Genomic DNA, 12420 nt, shown 5'->3' with positions numbered 1-12420 from the left:
ATCGTCACAATTTCTTTTTCTTTTTTCCAAGATGGGCACGACCGCGAGTACGCGGCGTGATCCCCATCACAGTTTACACAGTAGAGAGCGTTCTCACAAGCTTCAGTGGTGTGTTCATGGGCACTGCATTTCGCACATGTTTGGCGGCCCCGGCTGCTCTACGAACTGTGGCCGAAACGCTGGCATTTGAAACATGGGAGGGGATTTGGCACGTATGGTCTAACATGGAGCTTTATGTACCCGGCCTCGATTGACTCGGACTTGAACCAAAGGTGACTATTAGGTGCTTTGCCTGAATCTCTTTACCATCTTGCCTCATCTTAATTCTTTTGACATTGATCACATGTTGCTCACTGAAGCACTCCAGGAGCTCCGCTTCAGTCAGCTCAAGCAAATCATCATCCGACACAACACCGCAGGTGGTGTTCATTGTACGGTGCGGGGTTACTGTTATGTAGGTCTCCCCAAACGACACTAGTTTTGGTAGTTTGTCATATTGCTTCTGATCGCGGAGCTCCAAGAGGAGGTCACCGCTTGCCATCCTCTACGCCTTGTAACCTGGACCAAAAACATCAGTCAAGGGCTTTGAAACAAGGAACGGTGAAATGGTTCGCACTGGTTTTTCTGACTTTTCAGAGTGAATAACGTGAAAGCGGGGGAAGTTCCGGATTTGGCGTCCGAAAAACTGGAATAAATCTTCGGTGTGACCTCGTTTCTGAGGACGATCAGGAAGTAGGGGAAAAGAAGTTTCCATGAAAATACAAAAAAAAATTCGGCAACAGCGCTGACCGCCCACCACGGCGCCCAACGAGGGGACGCGGCAGAGCTTGCATACAAGTCTGCACGACGCCAGTCGTACGCCATCAATATAACCAAATATGGTGTATACCCAAGGCAGGGTAGCCACACAAGGTTAACCCTTGCCGCCAAGGAGAAAGGAAGTAAAAGGAAGAGAGAAGAAGACAGGAAAGGTCAAAAGTGAGAGAGAGAAAGAAGAAGATTTGAGTAGAGAGAGACAGGAAAAGATTACTGCCGTTTTCCTCCAGGTGGGTCAGTCTGGAGGGGCCGTCTATGTGAAGCAGAGGCCAAAGAGGTGTGTTGCCTCTGCCGGGGGGCCATAAAGGTCCAAACACCCAGCATCGGCTCAACCACCAGGATCCCCCTTTCCCCAGGCACGGTTAAGCCGCGCACGGCTACACGCGGGAGGGTCCAACCCTCGTGTGCTCGGGTACGTGGTGTCGCAACACACCAAACGCCTGCTGACGCAGACGCCCCTGCGGGGCATTCGTGCTTTCTTGGGGCTTGGGGAAGAAGGGGTAGGCCATTCTGAGTTTTGCCGCTTGCTCTCTGGGTCGTAATCAAACACCCATGTCTCGTCACCGTTTACCACATTGTCCAAAAAGTCGGGGTCCTCGTTCACACGCTGAAGAAAATCCTGGCAGATTGCTTTCCGGTTGGCCTTTTGCTCCTCTGACAGCCACTCGTGGCACGAACTTCGCGCACACTTTCGTCATCGCTAAGTTTTCTGTCACGATCTCAAAAATATGAGTTTTAGGGATGCTCAAGTCATCGGCAATCATTCTGATACTCATCATATGATCGTTGTTCGGTAAATTTTTCACTCGCGACACATTTTCGTTGGTCTTCCTGGTCGAGGGGCGTCCGGAGCGGTCGTCGTCTTCCACCCTTTCCCTACCTTCTCGGAACAGCTTGTACCACTCAAAAACACCTGATCTACCCATGGCAGCATCACCGTAGGCCTCTTTGCCCATTTTATCAAGCCTTACACAGAATTTGATCGCGTATCGCTGATCCAGTATGCACTCCATGATTCTCCGTGACGAGGCGTTTCGACAGGGGTTCACAGTACAAGCGACCTGCTCTCTTCAACGGCCGAGAGCCGACTTTTCCCAGCGTTACAAATATCCCCCTCACAGATCCTGCGCGCGCAGACCGCTTCTCGTCCACCCGTTCGCCCAGGAAGAAACCAGTCCTACTAATTTCAGAACAGACCCTGTACATGCACCAATCAGCGCTACATAAAAGCAAGACCTACACCGCGAGTAGCATGAACAGCGGGGTCTCAGACGATGAGAACCGCCGTTTTAGTCTCGAGTTCGTCAGCGGAGTCCAACGACAACAACAACAACAACAACAACGTCCAGCAATGCGCGTCACTTCAGTATGCAATACGCGTCACTGAACGGCGGGTCGAACTAACATATGAAGCGCAAATTTCGTGTCTAAGCCTAGCAACGGTTTCAACTACAACGAAACGAGTGCGCCAAGCAATGTGTGCAACATCATGTAGCCTGCAGAACCAGATGCGCGAACAGCGCGGCTCAGGCAACACGAAGCACGGCTTTCGTAGCAGCGAGTGAACGTTTACAACTACAACAGTGCCGAACGTTACTTAGTGCGAAGAAAGGCTGCAGATGATCGCGCTTCTCACCAAACCGTGCGAAAAAACGCGAATGACTTCTGATAATCGGCCACTTAATTCCACACAAAGGCGCGGCCGGGTCCCGCGCATTTTCAAAGTTTGCCTGGCCGATCCTCTGCAGCCAAATCTTTCGGCGAGCCTCGTTGCTTCTTGCGGATGGAATAAAGAGAAGTCTTTTCCCCTAGCCTCCTCGGTTGGTGCACCCATAAGCACAACGCGTAAACGTAAACGGCGCCAGCGCTAGCAAAACGCTGCCCGCCAAAACTCCGCCGTCAGTAACCAACGAAAGCGCGGTTTCAAAAAAGCGCGCGCTAGCATGTGACCACGGCGATGCGACCAATAGGAGAGTCGACTATATATGCATATATATATATATATATATATATATATATTAAGGGAGGGAGGAGAACGCTGATAAAAACGAGTCGTTGCAAACATAGAATTTCCTACAAAAGTTTTTGTAAGAAACTCTATGGTTGCAAATATGGTTGCAAACCCTTCCCAGAAAGAGACAGCATGCCAAGCCAAGCCAAACTGCACCAATCCGGCGATGCGCAAGGCGGGCAAGCGTATTTGTTTGAACTTTGCGGAGTTTTTGTCAAATATGAAATGAGACTTCTGAGCTGGAATATAAATGGGCTTCGGTCCTTCAAGACAAGCATGAAAGATGTGCTGCGTGATCTGGATGCGGACATAATTTGCTTTCAAGAAACGAAGGCGACCCGTAAGGAACAGTTCGATCAACCTACGCTTTTCACACGGTTGCTTTTTCGACAGAGAATTTTCAAATGAAAATATATCCGTTTTGCAAAGGCGAATTGCTTGATTTTAATGGGCTGATCACAATACAGGTAAACGCTAAGCATCTTGTGGCGGTTACGCTTTCTGGAACGATGTGCGCGGTTCTGAACAGCTTCGTCCTAAATCGGACTACACGTATATATATTTTATTTCATCGCAGGCTCCGTCCTGGAAGAAAACTGGGCAATTGTCGATGGCTACAGCTCTTACTTTTCGTTCCCACGTCACCAGAGCGGTTACTCTGGCGTGGCAACGTACTGTAAGGACAACTGTCGCCCGTTTGCGGCCGAGGAAGGATTGACCGATGTGTGGTCTAGTCCGCGGCGCAGTGACTGTGTGGGTTCCTACGGCGACACCTTAGCTTTTGACAGCAAGTTCCTCAGCACAGTCGACGGCGAGGGGCGTGCTGTCTTGACGTTGCACCATGCTGTGTAAGTCTTCGCGTCCTGTTTCTTTAATAGCGATTACATACAAAAACAACGTCCGATCTAGTGTGCCCCGTACACTTTCGGGAGGAATTATCGCAATTAATGGCCCAGTTACCGAAAGTCAAGCCATAGGCGTCTAGTGAAGACCTAAGAACGTGCTTTAAACGTGTGTGTGTGTGTGTGTGTGTGTGTGTGTGTGTGTGTGTGTGTGTGTGTGTGTGTGTGTGTGTGCGTGCGTGTGCGTGCGTGTGCGTGTGCGTGCGCGTGCGTGCTAAAATACTTCCAGGTAGCTGCAGGAAAAATAAGTAACCTATAATGGAGTTCAGGAACAATATTCCGTTAACATGGAAACAAACAGACGACAAGCAGCTGTGCAGCATGCATATTGCACTTGCAAAATCATTGAAAGACAGCAGTCCAAACAAGACGGAAGTTCTCGGGAAGCTCGATGCTTCAAGTGAGCATCAGTAGTCAAACAAAAATTGTCACTGGACACAACGTTTTGACAAGGAACTTGTCTTTGTTGCTGCCCTGACGAAGACAAGTCCCCTTGTCGGAAGTTAAATATATATAATGCAGTGTGCCACAGGGAACCGTTCTAGGTCCGTTATTATTTTGTCTTTAGATAAATAGTATTTCTCAGACACTGCACTTTTCAGCTTTTCAGAAATTCTGATGTACGCAGATGGTGCAGCACTTACATTTACCGGTAATTCGCTTACAAGACTCCAGAGCAGTATAATGATGGAGCTGTCAGCTTCCTGGTTTTCAGGTAATCGACTGACGTTGAACGTAGCAAAAACAAAATGTCATTTTTCATTCTAAACAAAGGACACTGGACTACAGTTTAATTTCTCTCACGCTAGATGCCACTTTAATTGAGCTAGTGTTTTCGTTCAAATACTTAGGGCTTTTTTTTTTTTCAACACTCATTTACATTGGAAGAATTACATCAACAATGTGTGCAAAAAATTTGCATTTGTATGCTACACTCTGATAAAAGCCAAGTAGTATTTTCCCCCTTCCATGCTTAGAGCTTTATAATTTTCATTCTGTCACTCTCACATTAGCTCTTGCATTGAATCTTGGGGCACCCGCCGTGGTTGCTCAGTAGCTATGGTGTTAGGCTGCTGAGCACAAGGTCGCGGGATGGAATCCCGGCCACGGCGGCCGCATTTCGATGGGGGCGAAATGCGAAAACATCCGTGTACTTAGATTTAAGTGCACGTTAAAGAACCCCAGGTGGTCGAAATTTCCATAGTCCTCCACTACGGCGTGCCTCATAATCAGAAAGTGGTTTTGGCACGTTAAACCCATAATTTAATTATTTTTTTTGCTTGAATCTTGGGGACTTACATATGTAGCATACTTATCGCCTTTACTGCGTCTTCAAAAACAGGCATTATGCATCATTAGCTCCAATGCATTCTGTCTCTCAAGCGCAAATTATTTTGAAGAGCTCAGTATCTTATCCCTTATGTCACTGCGAAATCATAAGCTCTGCATCACGATAAACACCATAATCCAAACTAATTCTCCATTGCCATTGAGTACCTTTTTTTTCCAAAACCATATCACTAGGCAAGCTTCTAATTTCAACCTACCAAAACGTAGCAAATTGTACGGTGAATGGTTAATTCAGTTTGCCAGCCCAAAAGTTTGGAATGAGCTACCAACAGAAATAAAGGTAGTTAGAGATTTTAAACTGAGTTGTAAATTGTATTACTTATCTGACCAAACAGAATGGTGAAATTTCTTGTTTCTGCTTCACGTCTGTTCTTTCTTTTCTTTTTCTTCTTTCTCTTCTTTCTTTTTGTAACCTTCATTTTGATGTTATGAAATATTTGTCTTCATAGATTTGTATGTTTAATTGCATAAAACACAAACTCGTGGCTGTTAAAGTTTGGTTTAGTGTGTTTTTCAATGGTACACTTGAAGACCTGTTGCATGTGAGCGTTGCTTGTGTTTTCTCCATTAAACATAACCTATATGCATAATCGATATTAGACCAGCTACTAGCTTTTAAGCTATTAATCCAAACAGCATTTTGTACATTTCTTTCGAGTTTCAAAGTGTTTCCTCCTCAAAAAAGAAAAAAAATATGTTGGCTCCAGCGATATTTCTTGTTTGACTAGTGCTAATCACTTGAGGGACAGCAGGTAACATTACTGCAAGCACCTCTGTTGAGCCTCAGACATAGAATCATTCTTGGAGGACATTGTCACCTGATATAATCATATTAATACTAAAGGCTTTTGTTGCATGGATTACATTGTATCCACATATTCACTTAGGTTTGGTGAAGATATGAAGAGAGTGGCAGTCATCAATGTATACTGCCCACGTGCTGATCCTGACAGACCCGAGCGAGGTCAAATGAAGTTGGACTTCTACAATTTACTTGAACTACGAGCAAAGGCATTGTTGGAAAACGGAATGTAAGTTGTGGTTTGATTCTTGTGCATATCTGTCATGTTCAAAATATGAAACATACAATGTTTGAAATGGAAACGCAGGGAGGTGGTCATAATGGGTGACCTCAACACCTCGCACTGTAAGATCGACCACTGTGACCCATCCGAGGATGAGGTAAATGTAAACCAACATGGCGAGAAAATGCAGCAAAACATGCAAACACGAGGAACTTGCTTGTGCAGGAATTTTACTCAAACCCCGGACGCCAGTGGCTCAACGAGCTTCTGCTAAATCGGGAAGGTCCAGGTGGCCCTGAAGCAATAAAAGGTATAAAAACATTGAAATTTCCACTCATCACATTGCCATGGAATGCAACTCATGTACAGAATTAGGATAGGACATTGCAATCCTTGACAGCTCTAAAGTGCAACAGCAAACACCTCAAAGGGTACATATCTACAGTGAATTATCTCATCTAATGATAATTGTCATTAAAGTCAAGGGCACCTACTTATTCTGGGAGATTTATTTGATTCTGCATCATCTTTCTTCTCTCTGCAATCTAGATACCTTCCTTCATCTTGCACAGACAGATGTGGTGTGAATCTCATCAACCTCAGGTGGAGGGGAATTTATTGTGAGCTGTAATTGGCACCCACATCAGTAAGAGGGTTAAAGCAGGCCTGAAACACTTTGCTAACTAATTATAGAATGGCCTCACTATTAAAGTATGTCGTCCCACAAATCTCATGCCACAAAAATGTTTCGATTCCTTCTACTATAAGTGGAGTTCTCGCACTGATACCTAGCTTTACCTAGTTCTTTTCATCTCCGCTAGCGTGCTGGAAACTACACAGCAGAAAAGCCACGAGGGCGAAGCCCTGGCCAAAAGTTGAATTTTGCGGTGGTGAAAGGGTTTGTCGCATAGATTATGCTATACAGCATACTGCTGCCATTAGAAGGCCGCACGCTGCAAATGCAGCTGCGCGATGTCAACAGCAGAAACAAAATTTATTTCTTTTTCTTCTTTTGTGTGTGTGTGTGATAGCAGACACATATATTTTCCATTTATTTAACTTGAAATTAGCAATTATGTATTACTTAGAATGATTTTGCAATCACAAAATCAGCCATTAGTGTTGGTCGGCCAACTTCTTTCAGTGGCGATACTGTGGATGCGAGAGCTAGTGACTGTTCACTGATTTTGACAGGAGATTGTAAATTCCCTGCTGCGTGCAATGCAATAATATTTCGCTCACATGTTCACAAGAGCCTCCGATAACAGATTGGCAAAGTTTTTTTACTATGTTCAAAAGGTGTTTCAGGGCTGGTGTGGCAACTCTTTCAGTCGTGCATCATCTTTGCTACAGTGTGTACTTTGCTGTTTGCACTTTTTTGATTTATAGATTGTCTAATAGCTGTAGCATGCTGCATCAGCAACATACTTCTTTTTTTTTTTGCTTGCAGCATATAATATTAAAACAAGGTTTCATCATGTGGAAAGCATACATTAGAATGGAGACAACCTAGAAAATGGAAATAATTATTTGTCAAACTCTTGCTGCACTCTGTATATTGCATGCACTGTGTGTGTGTGTGCACATGTTTTTCTGTTCGTAATTCTGGTTGCATTGCTCTCACCAATGAAAGGTCGAAGTTAACCTGGATGCTTTGTCACCTGGTTTATTACCAATTTGACCCTTTGGTGGCCTTTATAATCGAAATTATTGAAATGTGTGCAGGTGAACCAGAGAAGCCGTGCTTCCATGATACATTCAGGGCCCTCCACCCAACTACAGAAAAGGCATTTACATGCTGGAACACACGGCTCGGTGCACGCCAGACCAACTATGGGACGCGCATTGACTACATACTTTGCAGCAGTGCACTGTTGCCTTTTGTGAGCAGCAGTGAAATTTTGCCTGAAGTGTTAGGCTCGGATCATTGCCCTGTCAAGGCCAGCCTTGCCTGTATGCCACTGTCCTCACCACAGTGCCCATCTTATTCAACAAGGCACTGGCCAGAATTTTCAGGGCGGCAGCAAAGCATTGCGGGATTTCTGAGTAAAGAGCATCGTGTGTCCAGTGTGAAGGCAACACAACCACCTGAATCACCACTCAAAAAGTGTGCCGAAACCAGAGGACAACCAGCAAAGAAGTTGAAGATTTCAAAGAATGGACAATCTACATTGAAGGGGTTCTTTGTAGTTGAGGACAAGGAAAAGGCCAAAGCAAGACAACTAGATTCTGGTGCAGGAGGCACTAGTCTTACAAATGGTGGTGAAGCGAAGTTTAGTGGCAAGAAATTTTCTGCCATAGATGCAACCAGCTCTCAGTCGGAAACAACCAGCAACATGCTACAATCTCAACCCAGCTCAATGCAGGTAATGGTGAAACAAGCAACTCATTCTAAAGCCTGGAAAAGTCTCCTTAAAGGCCCTCCAGTTGCACCCCTCTGCAAAGGCCACAGTGAGCGGTGTGTTCTTAGGACAGTGAAAAAGCCTGGGCCCAACCTTGGCCGTCAGTTTTTTGTTTGCCCACGGCCTGAGGGCCATTCATCAGACCCAAATGCTCGCTGCAACTTTTTCCAGTGGGTCAACCCTCCCAAAAGGACAAAGGCAGCAGCTGAAGTTGCGCTGCGATGATGGTGCCAAGTGCTTTATTTGTGTGCGTAAGATGCTGAAAAGAGTGGAACTTGATGTTATAGTTGTGAGCATGTCTTGCACCTTTGGAGATGTTGAAAGTCTGTGTATGCTCAAGTTCAGGTAGAGTGCTCATTTCGCAGCAGTATGCATTAAGGTAAACTTGTAACGGTGCCTTGTTTGGTTGGTTTGCTTGGTTTGCTTGCTTATTTGTCTGTCTGTCGTTTCCCCAGTACTGCTGTGTCTGGCAAGTGTACAAGCTTGTTGAACAGTAGTAGCATTTTAACACTTAAACATTTATCAGAGCTAACTCAGTTGTATGTGTTCTGACTGAATTCTATGTGTTCAAATTACTTTGTGCCAGCTGAATGGAATGACTTCATGCAGTACAAGATATGAACATTTGGCATGGCTTGTACCACAAAATTTTATTTTGAGAGCTGCTTACACATAAAATCGCACCCGAGGCTTACATGTGCTAACAGTTGAATACTTTGTCTTCTTAGTACTACAAAATTTTATTTTGAGAGCTGCTTACACATAGAATCGCACCCGAGGCTTACGTGTGCTAACAGTTGAATACTTTGTCTTCTTATTTTCATGGCAGACATGTGAAGGTTTGTTCACTCTGGGAAAAACATGCCATTAGTATTCAAGCACTCATTGCAGGTTAAATTTGAGATAAAGGCCTGCAGAATAATTGTTCACTAACAGACATGTAACCTGTCAAATTAAACTGTAAGGTAAAAAAATGTTAAAGTAATATCAGAATGAATACTAACAGACGCCTCCACATCAGACCTTCTAGCCTACGCCAGGGCTGCCTTCAGAGACAGATGGCCTGAAAAAAATGCTTATGGGTACTGGACAGTCATTTACTGAATTGTCTCCGCAAGGAGAAACAGCACATCAATCCAAGGGAGGCAACCTCCCAGAATCTGAGTTGTCTGCGTCTGAAGGAAAGCTAGCATGCACTGGTCGGGAATTGGCCATGGCTTGCCCGCTTCAAGTACAAGTTTATGATCCTCATTATTGCAAGCAAAGCATTAACACTTGCATTCACTTGATGCTACTGTTTTGTACCTTTTATAGTATATGTGTTATGCCAGTTCTAAGTTCTGGAACAATAATTTTTTAGGGAATACCATTTTCACTGAATGCTTGTGCCTAAAGGGAACAAAAGTAGTACACATGAAAAGCTCCGACTCGCCACTTCTTCACTGCTGTCCGACCCCTTGAACAACGGTCTTCACCTGTAAGCATCTTTACTTCTCTTCACAGATAATTTCGTTTCTCAAGAAAACTCGTGTAATAAGGTCTGTCGTAACCTTTAAGACTTTTCAACACTGCTTAATCACGGGACAACAAAGGCAACACGTGTTCCCATGTGTTGCCATTCTTGTCCCGTCGTTCAGCACTGTCCAAAAAGTTCAGTGTCCCAACAAACTCAATTTTCAACCCTTCTGCAACTTTTCTAGGAGTTCAGCTCCCAAACTGTCAAGAAGTGTGGCCAACTCTCACTTACAGTGAAACAGAAGGCAATGTCGCTGCATGTTTGTGAAGTCATACTTTGAAGCCCACTAAAAAGTTTTACCAGTACTGCACATGGCACATTATTTACTTCCCTCTTGTCACATTCCAATACGTTGTTAAGGGTTGGACACCATACCGTCTGGCCAAGTGAAACCATTGTTGCAGTCATTGTTATTGTTGTTTTTCATAAAATTTACAAAATTGGACAAGATGTCCAACCAATCCAGTGTGGAATTTTGTCCGTTACATCACCAGTGATGAGGTTTATGGTTGCTGCAGTGGTTTCACCTGGCCAGGCAGTATTCTGTCCAACCCTTGACTACATTTGTAAAGACGTTTACTATAGGTACAATGAAGCATCGCTTCCATTTTCTTTGTGGTCATTACAAAACTTACCGATCGCTGCAAACCTTTCTGGCGCTGTCTTCTGCTAGATACGAACCTCTTGCCAAAACAAGTAGTTTGCCACTATGCACATTGCAACTATAGAGTGGTCCACTGTTAAAGGAAACACTTGAGTGCAGAGCATGTACAGATTTTCTTCTCGCGAGTACAATCGCCTAGATTTGCAGCAAATAAATTGTGGTTGGTAGATATGACTCCTTTCAGCTTGCCTATGCATTGCACTGACCTTGCTTCCACAGCCACTTGCAGCTAGTTTGTACATGAAATGTTATGTGTAAGCTGCATGAACAAAGCAAAAAATGGTAGACCATGTACGCATATCTCTCACTGAGGGCGGCCACCTCTTTTCGCCTACACTGGAACTCTCAGCATTGCCACCGCATCTTCGAAAAGGCATGCTCTGCAGTAGGCCTTAACTCACTTACCAGTATTAGTTTACTGCCTTCTGGCTCCCTAATAATGCCTTCTTGCTCCTGGCTTTAGCTTAAACACACAATAACACACTGCTACCCACTGCAGTAGATCAGTGGCTATGGCGCTACAGTGCTGAGCTCAAAAATTCCACTAGAGTTGGGATGCAGAAACTCTCGTGTAGATTTAGGTGCACGTTAAAGAACACCAGGTGTTCAAAATTAATCTGTAGTCCCCACTGTGGCATGTCTTAATCAGATTGTGGTGCTGGCATGTAGAACACCATAATTTTTTTTCACATAGCTAAACACACGATATTCAAAGAAAAATGGCCTTTGTTAATCTGTGCTCCTGTTATCTGACCTTGTCCCATTCTTCACACAGCTCCAGTGCAAGGATATTGCACGTCTGGTCAACAGTGGGTCCACTAAGAAAGCCTCAGCCTGAAGCCGATGCTCTGACGAAAGTACACGTCTGTGTCGGGACAGTGTGCACCCTGACAAAGACAAGCCCATTTGTTGAAATGTCAACTCCAGGCTGGAATGATGGCTCGAGAAGAAGGCTTTGTTTGCTCACTGTTAATCACATCGTCTCTATCTCACTGCAACATCCGTTTGTCTCATTTGGATGTGCTGGTTACAGTGCAGAATATATCACACAACAGATATTGGGGCTAGCACCTAATTGTGTCTTGAAGTATTGATGACTTTCGTGCCAGATTTAACCTCTGACTGAGTTTAGATGGCTCTCTTGTGTAGCGTAATGCTGGGGCCATCTACAGTGGGCTTTCTTTATATGCAAGTTGCATGTTGGGGACTCTAAACCCTATAAGGTGCACTAGTCCTTTTACGAGTTATTTGTACATGTGTACCAACTTCACAGAGAGCACAGCTTTCAGGATCGGATCGGCGCCCTTCCTACAAGAGAGCACCGGTAGTAAAGATGCCAGCACTGATGCATGCTTCCAGTGAAATACCTAGCAGGTTTTTGCACTTCAAACTACTTATCAGGTTTTGGAGCATTTCAATAAATATATGCACATAGGCAGAATGGCAGCAGCAGTATTATTGTATACTGGAGCACGGCGTTTTTCATCTCTCATGACTGCACAGCAGCGAATGGGTTTCACACACAATTGCTGCGTAAAGCAGCTATTTGCTGTACCTGCCACATTGGCTTAGTGGCTATGTTGTTTTGCTGTCAAAATCATGGGTTTAGTCTGCTTTAATTGCAAAGACTGCTGTGTGCCAGACGTTAGGTGTATTTTCAAGACCCAAGAAAGTCGAAATTAATCTGGAGTATTTCGCTACGGCATATTTCGTAGTGTTGCATAGGGTTGTCAA

The 12420-nt window shown here is 44.6% G+C and overlaps 1 protein-coding gene across 4 annotated transcripts; it reads left to right on the top strand.

The window, feature by feature from the left end:
• The first annotated feature begins 2978 nt into the window (after positions 1–2978).
• LOC142585221 (DNA-(apurinic or apyrimidinic site) endonuclease 2-like) lies at positions 2979–12133 on the top strand. 4 transcript variants are annotated; one of them, XR_012829056.1, is made up of 8 exons: positions 2979–3167; positions 3405–3675; positions 5967–6110; positions 6189–6261; positions 6330–6414; positions 7830–8470; positions 9867–9983; positions 11462–12133. XR_012829056.1 is itself a non-coding variant. In XM_075695807.1 (7 exons), the coding sequence occupies exons 1-7, from the start codon at positions 3053–3055 to the stop codon at positions 11522–11524; spliced, it is 1392 nt and encodes a 463-aa protein (XP_075551922.1). In that variant the 5' UTR covers positions 2979–3052; the 3' UTR covers positions 11525–12133. The 4 variants fall into 4 exon arrangements, 3 of the variants coding, with proteins under 3 accessions (XP_075551922.1, XP_075551923.1, XP_075551921.1); XM_075695807.1 differs by lacking the exon at positions 9867–9983; XM_075695808.1 differs by lacking the exon at positions 11462–12133 and having other exon boundaries at positions 9867–10860.
• Positions 12134–12420: the final 287 nt, after the last annotated feature.

The sequence above is a fragment of the Dermacentor variabilis genome, chromosome 6 (genome assembly GCF_050947875.1).
Source record: "Dermacentor variabilis isolate Ectoservices chromosome 6, ASM5094787v1, whole genome shotgun sequence".
NCBI classification, from domain to species: domain Eukaryota; kingdom Metazoa; phylum Arthropoda; class Arachnida; order Ixodida; family Ixodidae; genus Dermacentor; species Dermacentor variabilis.
Note: the sequence above shows the minus strand (reverse complement) of the source record. Positions and strands in the feature narration are given on the sequence as shown.